The 21,249-nt window shown below is 42.3% G+C and overlaps 1 protein-coding gene across 2 annotated transcripts in view; it reads right to left on the bottom strand.

Annotated features, from left to right (window-relative positions):
* Positions 1–8,222: 8,222 nt before the first annotated feature.
* The window catches only part of LOC139411123 (phosphoglucomutase 5), a 43,414-nt gene continuing 30,387 nt past the window's right edge, over positions 8,223–21,249 (bottom strand). Inside the window, exons 8-11 of one of the 2 annotated variants that reach the window (XM_071156992.1) lie at positions 16,541–16,676; positions 15,603–15,786; positions 13,174–13,311; positions 8,223–8,706 (exon numbers count right to left, since the gene is read on the bottom strand). In XM_071156992.1, the coding sequence (XP_071013093.1) occupies positions 8,617–8,706; positions 13,174–13,311; positions 15,603–15,786; positions 16,541–16,676 (548 nt within the window). In that variant the 3' untranslated portion in view covers positions 8,223–8,616. The remainder of the gene's footprint in view (positions 8,707–13,173; positions 13,312–15,602; positions 15,787–16,540; positions 16,677–21,249) is intronic. The other variant, XM_071156993.1, reaches the window with a different exon arrangement.

Genomic DNA, 21,249 nt, shown 5'->3' with positions numbered 1-21,249 from the left:
ATGAAGCTAGGGTTAAAGTTAGGGTTATGACTAGGGTTAGAGTTGAACTATGGCTTGGACATGAAGCTAGGGTTAAAGTTAGGGTTATGACTAGGGTTAGAGTTGAACTATGGCTTGGACATGAAGCTAGGGTTAAAGTTAGTAAATGTGATATATAAAAAAAAAAGCTTAATGTTCTAAGATTTTAAAACCCTGTTTTTGCTTTGTCATTATGGGGTATTGTGTGTTTAAAAAAATATATATATATTTTTATTTCACCTTTATTTAACCAGGTAGGCTAGTTGAGAACAAGTTCTCATTTACAAATGCGACCTGGCCAAGATAAAACAAAGCAGTGCGACACAAACAACAACACAGAGTTACACATGGAATAAACAAACATACAGTCAATAATACAATAGAAAACATCTATATACAGTGTGTGCAAATGAGGTAGGATAGGGGGTAAGGCAATACATTTTTTGCCATAGTGGCTAAATAATTACAATATAACAATTAAACACTGGAGTGATAGATGTGCAGAAGATGAGTGTGAAAGTAGAGATACTGGGGTGCAAAGAAGCAAAATAACAGTATGGGGATGAGGTAGTTGGATGGGCTATTTACAGACAGGCTATGTACAGGTGCAGTGATCTGCTTAGCTGCTCTGACAGCTGGTGCTCAAAGTTAGTGAGGGAGATAGGAGTCTCCAGCTTCAGTGATTTTTGCAGTTTGTTCAAGTCATTGGCAGCAGAGAACTGGAAGGAAAGGCGGCCAAAGTAGGAATTGGCTTTGGGGGTGACCAGTGAAATATACCTGCTGGAGCGCGTGCTACAGGTGGGTGCTGCTATGGTGACCAGTGAGCTGAGATAAGGCAGGGCTTTACCTAAAAAAGACTTATAGATGACCTGGAGCCAGTAAGTTTGGCAAAGAATATGAAGCGAGGGCCAGCCAACGAGAGCATGCAGGTCACAGTGGTGGGTAGTATAATGGGGCTTTGGTGACAAAACAGATGGCACTGTGATAGACTGCATCCAATTTGCTGAGTAGAGTGTTGGAGGCTATTTTGTAAATGACATCGCCGAAGTCGAGGATCAGTAGGATAGTCAGTTTTACGAGGGTATGTTTGGGAGCATGAGTGAAGGATGCTTTGTTGCGAAATTGGAAGCCGATTCTAGATTTAATTTTGGATTGGAGATGCTTAATGTGAGTCTGGAAGGAGAGTTTACAGTCTAACCAGACACCTAGGTATTTGTAGTTGTCCACATATATAAGTCAGAACCATCCATAAACGGGCGGGCAGGTGTAGGCAGCGATCGGTTGAAGAGCATGCATTTAGTTTTACTTGCATTCAAGAGCAGTTGGAGGCCATGGAAGGAGAGTTGTATGGCATTGAAGCTCGACTGGAGGTTAGTTGACACAGTGTCCAAAGAAGGGCCAGAAGTATACAGAATGGTGTCGTCTGCGTAGAGGTGGTTTAGAGAATCACCAGCAGCAAGAGCGACATCATTGATGTATACAGAGAGAAGAATTGAACCCTGTGGCACCCCCATAGAGACTGCCAGAGGTCCGGACAAGAGGCCCTCCGATTTGACACACTGAACTCTGTCCGAGAAGTAGTTGGTGAACCAGGCGTGGTAGTCATTTGAGAAACCAAGACTCCGATAAGAATGTGGTGATTGACAGAGTCAAAAGCCTTGGCCAGGTCGATGAATAAAGCTGCACAGTATTGTCTCTTATCGATGGCGGTTATGATATTGTTTAGGACCTTGAGCGTGGCTGAGGTGCACCCATGACCAGCTCGGAAACCAGATTGCATAGCGGAGAAGGTACGGTGAGATTCAAAATGGTCGGTGATCTGTTTGTTAACTTGGCAGTATGGTAGGATGTGAATACAGTGGAGGTAAACCTATGCATTGAGTGACGAGGAGGGAGATATTGTCTCTAGTAACATCACTTAAACCAGGTGAGGTCACTGCATGTGTGGGAGGTGGAAATAAAGGGTTAGTTAAGGCGTATTGAGCAGGGCCAGAGGCTCTACAGTGAAATGAGGCAATAATCACTAACCAAAACAGCAATGGACAAGGCATATTGACATTAGGGGGAGGCATGCGTAGCCGAGTGATCATAGGGGTCCAGTGAGTATCCCGGCGGGCTGGAGTCACGGCGATTCAGACAGCTAGCGGGCCGGGGCTAGCAAGCCTTAGATGGACGTCTATGACAGAAGAAGTCTATTGTAGCCCCCTCGTGCTGTTACGTCGGCAGACCAGTCGTGATGGATCAGCAGGGCTCCGTGTGGTAAAAGGGTCCAGGCCTATTGGCAAAATAGGTATAGTGGCCAAAGAATTTGTCCGATGGGCCTCTTCAGCTAACAGTCCGATATGCTCTAGACAGCTAGCGGGCTGCGGCTAGCAGGCTAGCAGATGGGCATTCAGGGGATGTCGCAACGGAGGAGCCAGTTGAAAAAACCCCTCGGGGAGATTACGTCAGTAGTCCAGTCATGATGGATTGGCGGGGCTCCTTGTCGGCAGTAAAAGGGGTCCAGGCCAATTGGCAAAATAGGTATTGTAGCCCAAAGAGTGGCTAGATGGGAGATGGGCCTAGCAAAGGCTAGCTCCAGGCTAATTGGTTCTTGCTTCGGGACAGAGACGTTAGCCAGGAGTGGCCACTCGGATAGCAGCTAGCTAGCTGCGATGATCCAGGTGAAAAGGTTCAGAGATTGCGGTAGGAATCCGGAGATTTGGAGAAAAATAAGACCAATTTGCTCTGGTTTGAATCCCGCTGTGCAGACTGGCAAGAGTTGTCCGGGCTAAAGGTTAGCTGATGAGCGCTAGCAGTGGCTAGCTGACTACTAGCTAGTAGCTAGTTAGCTGGCTAGCTTCTATTGGGGGTTCTGGTTCAAAAGTAAAGAAAATAGCAGATCCATTACCACATTGGGTGAGGCGGATTGCAGGAGAGTATGTTGAAGTTGAGGTTAAGAAAATATAAAAAACGATATGCGAAGAAAAAATATATAAAAAGATACGCCATCTTGGAAATTATGTTTAGATTGAATAGGAAAAAAACAATTTAATCAATTTAGAATAAGGCTTTTACGTAAGAAAATGTGGAAAAAGTAAAGTAAAGTAAAGGAGTCTGAATACTTTCCCGAATGCACTGTATTACTTCATCACATTGGACACAAGTCACATGATTGAATTGGTTTGGTTATTATTCCCAACTGCTTGTGTAAACTAAACTGAACCAATCAGGGTTGAGTAAAACCTTGGGGATACAGTATTGATGCATTGGAAATATACATTGAGTTAATATCGCCATAGAGGATGGAGAGGTATTCTGCGATACCTTAGCATTGGTTAGCTCCACTCGCCCTAAGCATGAGCTCAGCAAGGTAAGGCCATGTAGAAGATGAACGTGTCACTGATAAGAGCAGGTACTACAAAAGCCTGTATCTCTACCTGAGCGTCACTACAACCACTGATAAAAGGGCCTTGTCATCAGTGTGTTCAGGAAAGCAGCCATTCACAATATCACACGAGGAAATGCTAGCCATTCATAATCTTTCACCTGCATGTGTTGATTCACAAACAGTGAAAGACTAAGGGGTTAGAGCAGGACGGACTGGGGCTCGTTAGCACTTCAGGGAAAGGTGAGATAAGAGGCACAGGAAAACCTAGCGACTACTCATGCATGCAATGTGCTGAAATGCACATTGATGTTTTATAAGTATTCACAAGAGCTCATAGCTGCTTTATAGTCTGTGTAAACCCCTATTAATGCATTAATATAATGCAGTGTTTCTTAATCCTGGTCCTGGGGATCCAAGGGGTGCACATTTGTGTTTTTGTCCCTAGCACTACACACCTGATTCCAATAATAAACTCATCAAACCTTTGATTAGTGTAATCATGTGTGTGTATGCCTTTTGGTCCTCAGGGCGAGGATTAAGAAACACTGATGTAATGCAAAACACCCCCGTCTTTGAGTTTGTGATGAAGCCCTTTATAACCAAAATGCATTAAGCAAATGCATAATGCAAATGTTGACATCATTATTATACTTACAAAATTAATACATTTTAACACATATGGAATCATGTAGTAACCAAAAAAGTGTTAAACAAATCTAAATATATTTTATATTTGAGACTCTTCAAAGTAGCCACCCTTTGCCTTGACGACAGCTTTGCACACTCTTGGCATTCTCTCAACCGGCTTCATGAGGTAGTCACCTGGAATGCATTTAAATTAACTGGTCTTGTTACGGTTTTCTTGCGGTGAAGGAGAGGAGGACCAAAACGCAGCGTGGTTATCTTGATACATGTTTAATAACGAAATAAAAAACAAACAATACAAAACAAGAAACGTAACACGAAAACCTATACAGCCTATCTGGTGCAAACAAACACAGAGACAGGAACAATCACCCACGAAACACTCAAATAATATGGCTGCCTAAATATGGTTCCCAATCAGAGACAACGATAAACACCTGCCTCTGATTGAGAACCACTTCAGGCAACCATAGACTTTCCTAGAAAACCCCACTATACCAAATCCCAATACCTACAAAAAAAACAAGACAAAACACACCACATAAATAACCCATGTCACACCCTGGCCTGATCAAGTACTAAAGAAAACACAAAATACTAAGACCAGGGTGTGACAGGTGTTTCTTGTAAAAGTTAATTTGTGGAATGTCTTTCCTTCTTAATGTGTTTGTGCCAATCAGTTGTGTTCTGACAAGGTGGGGGGTATCCAGAAGATAGCCCTATTTGGCAAAAGACCAAGTCCATACTAAAACAAAAACAGCTCAAATCAGCAAAGAGAAACGACAGTCCATCATTACTTTAAGACATGAAGGTCAGTCAATCCAGAACTTTAATCAAAAACCATCTAGCACTATGATAAAACTGGCTCTCATGAGGCCCAACACAGGAAAGGAAGACCCAGAGTTACCTCTGCTGCAGAGGATACGTTCATTAGAGTTACCAGCCTCAGAAATCAGCAATTAATTGTACCTCAGATTGCAGCCCAAATAAATGCTTCAGAGTTCAAGTAGCAGACACATCTCAACATTAACTGTTCAGAGGAGACTGCGTGAATCAGGCCTTCATGGTCAAATTGCTGCAAAGAAACCACTACTAAAGGACACCAAAAAATAAGAGACTTCGCTGGTCCAAGAAACACAAGCAAAGGACATTAGACTGGTGGAAATCTGTCCTTTGGTCTGATGAGTCCAAATGTGAGATTTTTGGATCCAACCACCGTGTCTTTGTGAGACGCAGAGTAGGTGGATGGAGGATCTTTGCATGTGTGGTTCCAACCATGAAGCATGGAGGAGAAGGTGTGATGGTGTTGGGGTGCTTTACTGGTGACACTGTCTGGGATTTATTTAGAATTCAAGGCACACTTAAGCAGCATGGCTACACATCATTCTGCAGTGGGACTATCATTTGTTTTTCAACAGGACAATGACCCCAAACACACCTTGAGGCTGTATAAGTGCGATTTTACCAAGAAGGAGAGTGATGGAGTGCTGCATCAGATGACCTCCACAATCACCCGACCTCAACCCAATTGAGAGGGTTTGGGATAAGTTGGACCGCAGAGTGAAGGAAAAGCAGCCAATAAGTGCTCAGCATATGTGGGATCTCCAAGACTGTTGGAAAAGCATTCCAGGTGAAGTTGGTTGAGAGAATGCCAAGAGTGTGCAAAGCTGTCATCAAGGCAAGGGTGGCTACTTTGAAGAATCTCAAATGCATTTTGATTTGTTTAACACTTTTTTGGTTACCACATGATTCCTTCCATATGTGTTATTTCATGGTTTTGATTGACGTCTTCAATATTATTCTACAGTGTAGGAAATAGTACAAATAAATGTGTGTCCAAACTTTTGACTGGTACTGTATATTTTTCAACCATTCAACTAGTCACACCCTGGCCTAACCAAAATGGAGAATAAAAAGCCTCTCTATGGCCAGGGCATGTCATAAAAAGGTATTAGAAAACACATGAAGCTGATTGAGCGAATGCTTAGAGTATGCAAAGCTGTCCTCAAGGCAAAGGATGGCTACTTTGAAATAAAGAAAAACCTGTGTACAAACTTTTGACTAGTACTGTATATATCACAAATCAGGACATGACCCTGATCCAGACACGGGAGGCGGATTGTACAGTCCTCAGATGATTTATTAGAAACAGGGAGACAAACACAAAGACAGGTGAAACAGATGAGGGTGTGACAGTATATATATTTATTTTTTTGCTCTCAAATTCCCACTGGGTACAGACATAATTTCCACATCTAGTTTTGATTTTACATTTGGCTGAGTTGTCAACTAACGTTAATTCACTGTGAAATCAACAAAAATTCAACATTTAGGTTAAAACTTGAAATTACCCTACATTGATGACTTTTTGCTAATCCAATCAGTTTTCCACATTTATTCAACATCATCACATTACATTTTTTGTTGAAATGACATGGTAACAACATTCTTTCAATCAGTTTTCCACATTTATTCAACATCATCACATTACATTTGTTGTTGAAATGACATGGTAACAACATTCATTCAATCAGTTTTCCACATTTATTCAACATCATCACATTACATTTTTTGTTGAAATGACATGGTAACAACATTCATTCAATCAGTTTTCCACATTTATTCAACATCATCACATTACATTTTTTGTTGAAATGACATGGTAACAACATTCATTCAATCAGTTTTCCACATTTATTCAACATCATCACATTCCATTTTTTGTTGAAATGACATGGTAACAACATTCATTCAATCAGTTTTCCAATGTAGATTCCTTCACCTCCAATGTCCATTTTCAGAGTCACATGTTGACAGTTACCCTGTGAATAACGCAAAGACAGAGTCAGTGAAAACATTGGACACAAGATGAAGAATTAGGGGTTTATGTTCATTAGCATCAAATTGATACTTATATAATGTAGATTCCCTCACCTCCAGTGTCCATTGCTGACTGACAAGTTGACAGTTACCTTGTGGATAATGGAGTCAGTGAAACAATTCCACACAAGATAAAAAAATAAATAAGGGGTTAATGTTTGTGAACACATTTTTATTTAATTGGGAACTAGCTAACTAAATGATACAAAAGACTACTTACATTGGATGGGGTATATCCATAGGCAACTGTGCTCCAGACCAGAAGGATCCACTGCAGGAGGTACAAATATATTGTTTGTTGTTGCTATAAATAATCCAGCTAGCCAGTTCTATCAGAAATATCCCCCTCACTAAACCTAGCTAAGTTAGCTAGCTAGCAAGCAACACGTTGCTTGGCTAGCCAAGAACATTTTAACAATAGTTTTGGCAATGAAATATCTAATACATGACATTAACTCTACTGAACTCTACTCAACTTTAATTTTCAAAACAATTCTTACCAGTCACACTGCATGTTCGTGGCAAGCTAAAGAAGGAGCTAGCTAGGTAGGTAGCTAAGCTGTGTTAGTTAGCAAGTTCGATGAAAACTCTTGCTTGCAGTTGAATAAATGATCTTCTTCCTTCGTCACCCATCAGGTTAAATGTTATGAATGGATAATAAAATGACCAAAAGCTTTTTGGCGGTGACAACAGCTCTTCTCCTTCTTCAGAAGAAAATTCAAAATTGTAAAGTCTGCTCTATCAATTGGAAGTGGGGCTGTGGATGGGGATCGGGAACGTTTCAAATTTTGATTGACAGCTCGGGAAACATATTTTAATGTATTAAAAAAATTACTTTCAAGTGTTTTAAGTTTCCGAAATAACACCTCATTTATTTTTACTGTTTCATAAGTGGCAGGTAGGCTATACCTCAATTTCTGTAGAATTGATTTTCAACTGTAACTCCAGTTGATCCAACTTAGCATTGCAAAACACCACTCTGGGAACCTAATGCTAAGGACGGAGAAGGTTGTGAGGTGAGTGTGTATTTTACAAATATACATGTACATATATTTTATTTATTTATATATTTGATAAATACATTTCCCACATATATTTAAATATATTTATATTTTATTGAAATATATTCCAATATATCATTTTTCTGTATGTGCGATTTACCGGTGGCTAAAGACAAACATACTTGGAAGAATGTGTCTGTGTGTGTGTGTGTGTGTGCACGCATGCATACATGTGGCATAAACTTCCTGAAAGGTGAAACGCTGCTTAAAATTATACTATGTTAAAAAATATATCGTAAGAAAACATGTTGTATAAACAACTGGACTTCTGCCTTTAATTCCGTCAGTCGCCTTTATAATGAATGATAAGGCAAACAAATTCACACACACACACACACATAGATAAAGACACAGGCTTTGTGGCTGTAATTTCACACATCCAGAACACAAAACTTTCAAAACAGAGGCATGATATTAACAATTGGTGTCTTATCAACTGCTGAAATACACAGCTTCCTTATTTTCTTTGCAGACCAAATAATATTTTAAATGTTGATATAAATAGAGAGTGAATAGCGCTTGCTTGCTATTGGCCCCAGGTGTGACAACAAGCAGGACGTGGTGGCCTCAGAGATGCGTGTGTGTTTTGTGGGGGGGGGGGGGGGGAGCACTCAGGTGTGTGTGTGTGCGGTGGAGCAGAGCTCAGGTGATGACGGTGGGGCTGCGGCGTCCTGTCCTCTCGTGGATGTCAGAGATCTTCAGGGCGATGGCAATGAGGGGACCCAGCACCGCCTGGGACACAGAAGACACACACAGCTTTATACGCACTTCACAAATTGCACTAATACTGACAATGGGGGGACCAAGCACCGCCTGGGATACAGACAGCACACACTGCTTCATACACACTTCACACCATACACCCATTACTGCCACTACTTCAGGCTTTCTTTTCTAATGCCCATTAGAATGCCCATAGAGACCTTGAAAGGATGCACTACCACTGCTCATGTTCCAATAAGTGTACAATGTGAGTGTGGTATTGGTATACTAGCAACATAGTTACAGCATACTCAAAACGCAGGACGGCCAAGGGACAGTGACTGAGAATATGTTAATCCCTTACGTCCCTGTGTAAAAGGCATTGAAGGTAATCAGTAGTAGTGGTAGATTATAAGCCTGATTGCATTGGCATTGTCCTTAACCCTAACCCCGGAGCCTTCTACACTACCCACATTGGTTCCACTAAGAATCCAGTGTTGGGGAGTAGTGAACTACATATAGCTGTACTGTACAAAATTAATCAATTATCTAAAACCACCTTCAGAAATCAGGGTTATACTGTAAACCACCAAAAACAAATGACAACTAAGCATAAAACCAAAAGACAACCTGAGCATAAAACCAAAAGCCCTCCAGTCTTACAGATAACTGTCCAACCAGACACCATAAACATCAACTATATACACACTGAAGATACAGTATGGCAATTCTTTATAGGTTAAGTATGTGACAGCTGTTATCATTTGATTGGGTTTGTTTAGTAAGGGAGGACTCACCTACAGTCACTAGTGAAAGTCTACAGACCCCTTTCACAGTCTTCACATTTTCTGCCTTAAAATTACATTTAAAACTGGAATACAATCAACACAATCTACTCCACGTTTTCAAAATGAAATAAAATGATAGAACATTTTCCAAATGAATACAAAATAAAGAAACTAAGATGTCTTGACTGTGTATGTCTTTACACCCCAGAGTAAAAGGCCCAGTGCAGTCAAAAATGTTTTATATTTAGTTCCACACTATGAAGTTGGAATAATACTGTGAAATTGTAAAAAATGATGATAATGCCTTTTTAGAGTAAGAGCTGTTTGAAAAGACCGCCTGAAATGTCAGCCTGTTTTGGTGGGACGGATTGCATTGGACCGTTTCATACTAAGTGGAAGCACCTTTGGCAGCAATTACAGCTGTGAAACATCTTGAACATGATTCTACTAACTTTGCACAACTCTTAGGACAACATTGATCCATTGTTTTTGTCAGAATTGCTCAAGCTCAGTACATTTGGTTGGGAATCATTGATGAACAGCAATATTCAAACCGTGTCTCTGATTTTCAAGCAATTTTAAGTCAGGATTCAGTCCTGGACCACTCTGGAATACTCAACACCTCTTGGAAAGCCATTCTGGTTAGACTTTTTGTCACTTATATTTTTTGGGCATTAGAATTTGTGGATTGTCCTCCTTTCATGTTCATTGTGATCCTGACAAACTCACCAGTCCCTGGTGGTGACAAGAATACCAAAAACATGACGCTGCCACCATAATACTTGAAAATACAGAGGATTTTACTCTGTGTTGTATTGGATTTGACCCAAGCCTGCAGTTTTTAATTTGGGCAAAAAAGTTAATTTCTTTGCCGTGTTTTCTTGCATTATTACTTAACAGCCTTGTTGCACACATAATGGATGATTTGGAGTAGATATTTGAACACAGGCTTCATTCTTTTCAAGGTTGTTTATCCTCTCTGTATTTTCAAGTATTGTGGTGGCCACATCCTGTTCACTGCCAAAGAGCTTCCACCAAGTATTATTAACTCTGGGGTGTGAAGATGTACGCAATCAAGACATCTTCTTGTGACCATTGTGAACCATGCCCCTATTGTTGACAATGCCATTGTCCTTGTGGTTAAAAAATTAAGTAATTAGATAAAAAGAAAATTACAATGTTCCATACACTCTTTCAAAAGCGTTCTTTGCGGACAGTAAGGGTTCTTCCAAGAACCGTTTTCATTTGAACAATCCTTTTGGAAGACACATGTTCTTTGTCAGGCAAAGAGTTCTACCCAGAACAGAATAACGTTTTTTTTTTAAAGTGTTCTTTGATGATTGTTTGGAAGGCAAGAATTATTCTTTGGAAGACAAGGAGACAAGATGGAGTATTGGTGTCTCTGAGGGGTCTTTGGTCTGGTTTGCTAACTACCTCTCTGACTGCCTGTCACCAAGGGATTACCCCAAGGCTCGATCCTAGGCCCCACGCTTTTCTCAATTTACATCAGCAACATAGCTCAGGGAGTAGGAAGCTCTCTCATATGCAGATGATACAGTCTTATACCCAGCTCGCCCCTCCCCGGATTTTGTGTTAAATGCTCTACAACAAAGTTTTCTTAGTGTCCAACAAGCTTCCTCTGCCACTGGTTGATGCTTATTTATAAAACATTATTGGGCCTCACTCCCCCCTATCTGAGATGTCTACTGCAACCCTCATCCTCCACATACAACAACAGTTCTGCCAGTTATATTCTGTTAAAGGTCCCCAAAGCACACACATCCCTGGGTCGATCCTCTTTTCAGTTCGCTGCAGCTAGTGACTGGAATGAGCTGTAAAAAACCCTCAAACTAGACAGGTTTATCTCCATCTCTACATTCAAAGACTCAATCATGGACAGTCTTACTGACATTTGTGGCAAATTGGCCAGTTTTATCTAGTGTCTGTTTTTGTGTAATATTTCTAGTGTTGATAAAGGAGTTAAAAAGAATCCCAGTGTTGGTGTTAACAACGAGATTTGAGTGTGATTGTGTAATGTTTTACTGTGTTTAGAGTCAAACTATAAAAACCAAGCCCATCGATATCATATTTCCCAGCATGCTCTATTGCAGGTTGATTTTCATAATTGTTTGTTTTAATATATGTGTTTTTGCATGTATGTTGATTGGTTGATTAATCCTATTCTACACAAAGATAAATAACATACATTTTCCTAAACTAATCCAATATGTTAGTATTTGGACTTATTGCACTCGTTACTGAGATGGTTGTTCCAGTTTAGATGATTTAGGTAATCACATTAATCAAATTCTGAAGGCAGATTGCAGGTGATTAAAAGTTCAAATTGTTGGATATCCTCGCTCTGGCTGGATTCCAATAGGAATTACACATCATTTTGCCTGTCGTCATTATGTGACTTGCAGGCCAGGGGCCTCATTTATAAAACGGATTTACGATCAATTTTGATCTTAAGTATAACTTGCGCAGAAAACCACATTTGAAGTAGTTATTGATAAAAACCTTACTTTGACGTGGAAATGATCTTATCTCTCTCTACACATAGTCTAGACTTGACGTGAGTGATTTTCCTGCTGGTTAGGTACGGCTATTCTTTTTATCCCTTGCAGTTAAAGGTCAGACCATTTCTTTTTCACATCAGCCACAGTTCTGTCTTGCTGCCCCACTTCGTTCACTGCCGCGGCAACATGCTCCCAAGTTACCTGTTTTGGCTTTGTTTGTCAACCCACTATTTAGTCCACCGAATAATACGTGTTGCCTGTCTTCAATCTCCTCCGCCATCGCCGTGATCTCGTCTTCCAAAACGTTTCCTTGTCTCTTTTGGTCCATGGCTATTCCTGACTAAACCCTCATTTGTGCTAGCATTCTATAAGGGGAAATCGCTGATTGTAAGGCACGTTCAGGTGCCGTCAATTGTAAGTTCATTTGAGATTTATTGATCACAGGTGCGTAAGTTACAAATGGGCTTCTAAGAACCTGCGTAAGCAAGGTTTTTTATGCTCAGTATCTTTAATGAATCGAACGTAAGCACACTGTCAGAAAAGATCTTACGACTAAGTTCAAGTATAAATCTAAGATATATTTTTTTTAACGAGGCCCCTGATGTGGCCTGTAAACCAGGAGTTTCCTAACAACACTGTGTTAGGGCAGGGGTTTCCAAACTTTTTCATTTAGGTCCCACTTCCAGCATTGGGGAATATTCTGGTGTGCATGCGCCACGTCTATTTCTATGGGCACAAGCACTGTACATGAGACAGACTGTTCATACCCGTCTTATTGGTGGAAAAAAACATTGAGCAGGTTTAAAGCTTATTTCCTGCAACTTGACACATTTTGTCATGGGGTGCAGAGGCAATGTTGCAGTTTTAAAGAGAGGGTTCTAGCCAGAACAATTTACAGGTGGTTCTATGAAGAACCCCACATAGAAGGTTCTAGCTAAAAAACCCTCTGCAAAAAGGGTTCCCCTATTGGAACAAATCAAAGAATCCTATATGGTTCTACTTAGCACCTTTTTTTCTAAGACTCTAGATCCTCTCCTTAGTTCATGGGCCTGTAAGCTTGTAAATACAGAAAGAAACAGAAAGACCCTCTTATTGCCATTGCTGAGTTGTCGGAAACAAACACACACACACACGCACATACTATAATGGTATAGTACCTATCATAATGGATTCCAGTGTAAACTCCCTACCTGAGTTTCTCTGTTTTGTCTCTCGGGGTCTCTCTCTAAGCTCTCTGCATAGATCCGGACCGTGGCCCCGGCCCCTCCCCCACTTCCACTCAGACGGAAGACCAGACGGGATGCATCAGTGAAGATGATCCGCAGACCCTGTAAATAGACAGACCAGAGGCAGTGAGACAGGTAGACAGACAGACCAGAGACAGTGAGACAGGTAGACAGACTGACCAGAGGCATTGAGACAGGTAGACAGACTGACCAGAGGCATTGAGACAGGTAGACAGACTGACCAGAGGCATTGAGACAGGTAGACAGACAGACCAGAGGCACTGAGACAGGTAGACAGATAGACCAGAGGCAGTGAGACAGGTAGACAGACTTACCAGAGGCATTAAGACAGGTAGACAGACAGACCAGAGGCATTAAGACAGGTAGACAGACAGTCCAGAGGCAGTGAGACAGAGGACAGTCAGTGCTGTTTAATGCAGTATCAAATGACATCCACTAGATGACGCTGTAGTCATATGAGTAAAGGTAAGAATTGACCCTGCTGTGTGTATGCTTACCTACAGTGCAACCCTATCTGTGTTTGTGTACATGTAGTTGTTTGTTTGTGTCAGGAGAGAGAGCGTCAATGTACAATAGTATGTGTGTAATCTGTCTATGTGGTAAGAATTCAGTAGCAGGCTACAGAGACAACCCACTCATAGCTCTGTAAAGCCTCTCTTCCCTTGACATGTCATCACAGCCAGTCTAAGTGTGTGTGCACATGTGTGTTTGTTTGTATGTGCACAGCATGTGTACAGTATCTCTGTATGTGTGAACATTTGTGAGCTTGTGTCTCTGTTTTAAGAATGTATGTATACTCCGGTGTGTGTGTGTGTAAATATGCTTGTGTGTGTATGTATGTGTGTGTACACATGTATGTGTTGGACAGCTGACACCGCCCTCCCTCTCACAAGCAGACAGGCAGAGGGGATAGACAACAGCTGACACAACCCTGTGTCTATGTGGAATGTATCATGTAATAATATGGACAAGGGGGAGCAGGGTTTACCGGGGGAGGGGGGAGGGGGAGGGGAGGAATGTCACACTTTTGATTGACTGACTTACTAGCTGTAATTTCTGTGCCTCTGTGGAGCACTGTGAGCTCACGGTGACAGTGAAGGATGGCCCAGGTTTGATCCTGCTACTGTCACAGGCCCGATTGGGACTGTGACTGACTGCAAACACACACATACACAAACGTACAGCTAAACACACACAAACACACGCGAGCACACACACAGACAGACACACACGCTTCCATCTCTTATGTCATCATACATCCCAGACCAAGACTCCTGACACCAATGGGTGGCCATCAGGATTTTACGAGTCATTATTTTGTCTGTGTTGGTCTGTGTGTGTCTTATGAGCTGGGGCTGGAGGCTGAGAAATGTCGATGCCAGGCTAGTTTCCACACATTCCAGGACAGAACGAGGTAGTCCGCAGGGTAAGCTTCACAGACATGGATATGATGGAGGCGCGGGGCAGTGGCGTGTGTGTCTGTGTTTACATTCACCAACAGTAGACTGTCTATAACACTCATCATCTTTACTGAGATGTGTGTGGATGGCTGACACAGACTCCGATTCATCAGTCTTTACACCAATCACAACAAAGGCCCCAGCCGAGACATATCTGCCTCCACCAATGACATTACAAGCCCCAGACGAAACCAAGTCTACCAATCAGAATAAAGGCCACGCCAAAACATTAGCCACTGTGACATCACTGCCTTATGCACATCACTTGTTCCCAAACCGTTTAGCCCTGTGACCTACCTACAACTTTGGGAGTCTTCTCATGACTCAACATGTCACCAGAACCAATGCCATAGACATGGTTTAATGTGCTGAATAGCTTTGCTTCTGAAAAAAAAAACGCAGGACTCGACTGTGACCAGCGGGGCCTTCACACCATTTGGGAACCAGTGAAGTAAGAACCGGAGAGAAGTGTTTACCACTCAAAAGTATGTTCAACATCAACAGTAGGCCAACTGTTCCTAACCAGAGGTTGCATATCACTCCACTACTGTATCTCTGCCTGTCTAGCTGCCCTGTTTCTGTCTCTCAGTACTGGTGCAAAGCAGTGCTCTACTGGATGTGTGTGTGTGTGTGTTTACTGGCTGAGGAGGAGGGATAGAGACAGCCATGCCCAAACATGGAACCCCACTCTAGGCACATGCACTCTGGGTGGTGTGGAGTAGGAGGATAGAAAGAGAGAAGGATAGAGGGAAGAGGAATATATGCCGACTTTTTGACTAATAAAGTGACCAATTAAATAGACCTCATAGACAACCGAACCTCCTTTCCTTCTCCCCTCCTCCCCTCCTCTTCTCTCCCCTCTTCTCCTCCTCTCCTTCCCTCCTCTCAGAGCCATGGGGCAGGTAGACTGACCTGGTTGCGGACCACAGTTCCGTCCACAGGGTCGACGTACTCAAAGTTATCAGCCCGCTCCACGCTGTAGACGGTGTTCCCCACAGCAAACTTCTGGCTTGGGAAGGCTTTGTCTGTGATCACCCCCTCCAAGTCCCTCATCAGATAGAAGGCTGCTCTGGGGTCCACGCCCTCATAGTCAAACCTGGGGACACACATACACAGGTGTGAACACAGGTGCCCGCGCACAGATTACATTACCGTTTTAGTCATTTAGCAGACGCTCTTATCCAGAACGACTTACAGGCGCAATTAGGGTTAAGTAACTTGCTCAAGGGCACATCGACAGATTTTTCACCTAGTCGGCTCGGGGATTCAAACCACATACACAAACGCAGCATAAAGACACACAAACACTCCTTGAAACCACACGCATAGAGACAAACACATTTTAAGACACTTAATTAATTGTAGAGCTTCTTTAAACCAAGTTGGAGCCTTGACATTTAAAGACACTGCACAATTCCTTATATAAAACTCCATTCATTTTCTAAGTCTTCACAGTAAAGCCCAAACAAAGTCCCAAACAGTTTGGTCTGTGTTGAGACTGAGGTGGTTGTTTCCCCTCCATCTCCCTCTGTGTCCTGTGGGAAGTCTGTGTCAGGTTTAGGAACAGTTACGTGGGAATATTGAGGATTATGTATTTGGACAATGGGGAACACTGGCAGTACTAGCCTCTCGGTCTCTCCTGTGGGAGCAGCTAAAATAAGAGCCTAGAAGGGGGGGTGGGGACAGGGGGACGGACTGAGATAAGAGACTAATGGGGGGGTGCATAACGGAGTCATCCGGGGCAGGAGAGGGGGACACCTTATGCAACACCAAGGAATCAATACGGTTTTAATGGGGGGGGGGGGGGGGTCCATTAATTGATTGCATAGCAGAGTATCGACTGCAGTGACCTGCAGAAGTAGTTGCGTCCGAGCTTGGCCCAGTGGTCCTTGACGATCTCATCCACGCCCTGTTTCCTGGCAGCCATCATGGACAGCCACACCAGCACCGACCACAGACCGTCCTTCTCACGGATGTGGTCTGAACCTGTACACGGGTGGAGAAAAGTTAGCCCAGGAGAACCTTTCTGACAAGAACTTTCTGACAAGAACCCTTTCTTCAGTTCAACTCTGAGCCATAGACTTTAACAGCCACTAGTTTGTTTCTCTGGCTCTCACACAAACACTGGATGGATGCCTCTCCTGAGTCTCTCTGGGAGTCTGATGGCTTTCTACAGAACAGGAAGCCAGCTCTCTCACAACACATTATGTTGGTAGTACTATTCATATTGCTGATATTGATGTCACTCAGTCGGGTTGGAAAATGGTGCTTGTAGAACCAGGGTTGTGGGTTTGATTTCCGCATGGCCACATATGCTGAATGTATGAGTAAAAGTGTTGTTATTTTGAAGACACTCTTAGTGACTTACAGTCTGTGTTAACTGTAAAGTATTTAGATAAAGGGTTGACCATATGACATCAGCTATAGTTGAAGCCGGAAGTTTACATACACCTTAGCCAAATACATTTAAACTCAGTTTTTCACAATTCCTGACATTTAATCCTAGTAAAATGTCCCTGTCTTTGGTCAGTTAGGATCACCACTTTATTTTAAGAATGTGAAATGTCAGAATAATAGTAGAGAGAATAATTGATTTCAGCTTTTATTTCTTTCATCACATTCCCAGTGGGTCAGAAGTGTACATACACTCAATTAGCATTTGGTAGCATTGCCTTTAAGTTGTTTAACTTGGGTCAAACTTTTCGGGTAGCCTTCCACAAGCTTCCCACAATAAGTTGGGTGAATTTTGGCCCATTCCTCCTGACAGAGCTGGTCTAACTGAGTCAGGTTTGTAGGCCTCCTTGCTCGCACACGCTTTTTCAGTTCTGCCCACAAATGTTCTATAGGATTGAGGTCAGGGCTTTGTGATGGCCACTCCAATACATTGACTTTGTTGTCCTTAAGCCATTTTGACACAACTTTGGAAGTATGCTTGGGGTCATTGTCCATTTGGAAGACCCATTTGCGACCAAGATTTAACTTCCTGACTGATGTCTTGAGATGTTGCTTCAATATATCCACATAATTTTCCTCCTTATGAAGCCATCTATTTTGTGAAGTGCACCAGTCACTCCTGCAGCAAAGCAACCCCACAACATGATGCTGCCACCCCCGTGCTTCACGGTTGGGATAGTGTTCTTCGGGTTGCAAGCCTCCCCTTTTTCCTCCAAACATAATGATGGTCATTATGGCCAAACAGTTCTATTTTTGTTTCATCAGACCAGAGGACATTTGTCCAAAAAGTATGATCTTTGTCCCCATGTGCAGTCGCAAACCGTAGTCTGGCTTTTTCATGGCGGTTTTGGAGCAGTGGCTTCTTCCTTGCTGAGTGGCCTTTCAGGTTATGTCAATAAGAGGAGTTGTTTAACTGTGGATATAGATACTTTTGTACCTGCTTCCTCCAGAATCTTCACAAGGTCCTTTGCTGTTGTTCTGGGATTGATTTGCACTTTTCGCACCAAAGTACATTCATCTCTAGGAGACGGAACGCGTCTCCTTCCTGAGCAGTATGACGGCTGCGTGGTCCCATGGTGTTTATACTTGCGTACTATTGTTTATACAGATGAATGTGGTACCTTCAGGCGTTTGGAAATTGCTCCCAAGGATGAACCAAACTTGTGGAGGTCCACAATTTTTTTCTGAGGTCTTGGCTGATTTCTTTAGCTTTTCCCATGATATTAAAAAAAGAGGCACTGAGTTTGAAGGTAGGCCTTGAAATACATCCACAGGTACACCTCCAATTGACTCAAATTATGTCAATTAGCCTATCAGAAGCTTCTAACGCCATGACATAATTTTCTGGAATTTTCCAAGCTATTTAAAGGCACATTAAACTTAGTGTATGTAAACTTCTGACCCACTGGAATTGTGAACCGTGAATTATAAGTGAATTAAACAAATTGTAAACAATTGTTGGGAAAATGACTTGTGTCATGCACAAAGTAGATGTCCTAACCGACTTTCCAAAACTATAGTTTGTTAACAAGAAATTTGTGGAGTGGTTGAGAAACGAGTTTTAATGACTCTAACCTAAGTGTATGTAAACTTCCGACTTCAACTGAGCATTGGGCCAATAACTGAAAGGTTGCTAGATCGAATCCCCGAGCTGACAAGGTAAAAATCTGTCGTTCTGCCGCCAAACAAGGCAGTTAACCCACTATTCCTAGGCCGTCATTGTAAATAAGAATTAGTTTCTAACTGACTTGACAAGTTGAATAAAGGAAAAAATAAAAACGAAGTCGGCTGGGGAGAGAGGAGTATACTAACACAAACAGACTGGTATCTCTTTAAGTGCAGCTAGTCTCTCCGTGGCGAGATCAGTCTGTTCACACTGCCAGTGATCTCTAACTGAGGTGGGCTATTCTACACTAAGGACCAGATCTAAGTGTGAGCTGTAGTGCAAAATTCGCACCTGTTGGTTTTAGATGGGAATAAAAGACGCAAACCATAAAGTTATGTGCATTCGCAAAGTATTCAGACCCCTTTACTTTTTCCACATTTTGTTACGTTACAGCCTTATTCTAAGACGGATTGAAAAGTTTTTCTCATCAATCTAAACACAATACCACATAATGACAAAGCACATTTTTGAGGGACCCCCCCCCCCCCCCCCCCTCCAAATATCTAATTGACATAAGTATTCAGACCTGTACTTTCTTGAAGCACCTTTGGTAATGATCAAGTCTTATTGGGTATGACACTACAAGCTTGGTACACTTGTATTTGGGGAGGTTCTCCAATTCTTCTCTGTAGATCCTCTCAAGCTCTGTCAGGTTGGATGGGGAGCGTCGCTGCACAGCTATTTTCAGGTCTTTCCAGCGATGTTCGATCTGGTTCAAGTCCAGGCTCTGGCTGGGTCACTCAAGGACATTTTCCCTTGCTTTGGCAATGTTAACATATGTTTTCCATGCCAATAAAGCCCTTGAATTGAATTGACTTGTACCGAAGCCACTCCTACGTTGTCTTGGCTGTCTGCTTAGGGTTGTTGTTCTGTTGGAAGGTGAACGTTCACCCCAGTCTGAGGCCCTGAGCACTCTGGAGCAGGTGTTCATCAAGGATCTCTCTCTACTTTGCTCCGTTCATCTTTCTCCTCGATCCTGACTAGTCTCCCAGTCCCTGCCGCTGAAAAACATCCCCACAGCATGTTGCTGCCTCCACCATGCTTCACTGTAGGGATGGTGGCAGGTTTCCTCAAGATGTGACGCTTGGCATTCAGGCTAAAGAGTTCAATCTTGGTTATATCAGACCAGAGCATCTTGTTTCTCATGGTCTGAGAGTCCTTTAGGTGCCTTTTGGCAAACTCCAAGTGAGCTGTCATGTGCCTTTTACTGAGGAGTGGCTTCTGTCTGGCCACTCTACCATAAAGGCCTGAATGGTGGAGTGCTGCAGAGATGGCTGTCCTTCTGGAAGGTTCACCCATCTACACAGAGGAACTCTGGAGCTTTGTCAGAGTGACCATCCGGTTCTTGGTCACCCCCCTGACCAAGGCCCTTCTCCCCCGATTGCTCAGTGTGGCCGGGCGGCCAACTCTAGGAAGAGTCTTGGTGGTTCCAAACTTCTTCCATTTAAGAATGATGGAGGCCACTGTGTTCTTGGGGACCTTCAATGCTTCAGACATTTTTTGGTACCCTTCCTCTCATCTGTGCCTCGACACAATTCTGTCTCAGAGCTCTACGGATGATTCCTTTGACCACAGGTTTGGTTTTTGCTTTGACATGCACTGTCAACTGTGGGACCTTGTATAGACAGGTGTGTGCCTTTCCAAATCATGCTTCTGTAGGGCTAAACCTGCAGAGTTCATGTATGAGCTTTAGAATGTTATAATTATAGCCAATGCCTGGGCTTTTCTCCATTTGATTTTTAAAAAACATTTTGTATCATGTTAAATATTAGCCACTATCAGCAGCCAGCATTAGTAAGACCCACATACGTTAATAACAGTCCCTTTAATGTTTGTTTCCTTCAATTTGAAGCTTACATTTTGCATCATTCCCTGCATTTACCTTTCTTTCCTCTGTCACATCAGTGTAAGTTGTTCCTGAGGGTTACTGGATCATATTAGGCTAATGCTGTGCAATAATTTAGGACATGTAGCCTATTTGAATAATTCTGGAACTCAGACCACACGTAGCAGGTTAAACCTAGAGCCTGGCGCATGGTTCACGACGATTGGACCGTTGTCATCACAGTTCCATGACTAGTGAGAGTTTGGGTACATTCATAGGACTATTATTCAACCCCTATTGTACACTTTTCTTTCCACCTTCCAACATTTCATGGTTTGAACTTGAATATGACAACTGTCAGGATGAATCAAACCACTGTATGTATTATTCATCAATATATTTTGTGCATAAAGGCTCTCTAAACCTGTTTTCTTTTATGATTCATAAATACTTTCCTTAACCCTAAAATGTGCCTAAATAATCTACAAAATCAGAGTATTTTTTAAAAATCTACCACTTAAGGCTGAACTGAGACGAATATGCATAGATGGCTGTCTTTCATTGATCCCTATTTTCTGAACCCATTCTCTCGATGTATTCTAGTCTGTCGGCAA

Source organism: Oncorhynchus clarkii, chromosome 6 (assembly GCF_045791955.1).
Source record: "Oncorhynchus clarkii lewisi isolate Uvic-CL-2024 chromosome 6, UVic_Ocla_1.0, whole genome shotgun sequence".
Taxonomy (NCBI): domain Eukaryota; kingdom Metazoa; phylum Chordata; class Actinopteri; order Salmoniformes; family Salmonidae; genus Oncorhynchus; species Oncorhynchus clarkii.
This window is presented reverse-complemented; position numbering and strand designations above follow the sequence as displayed.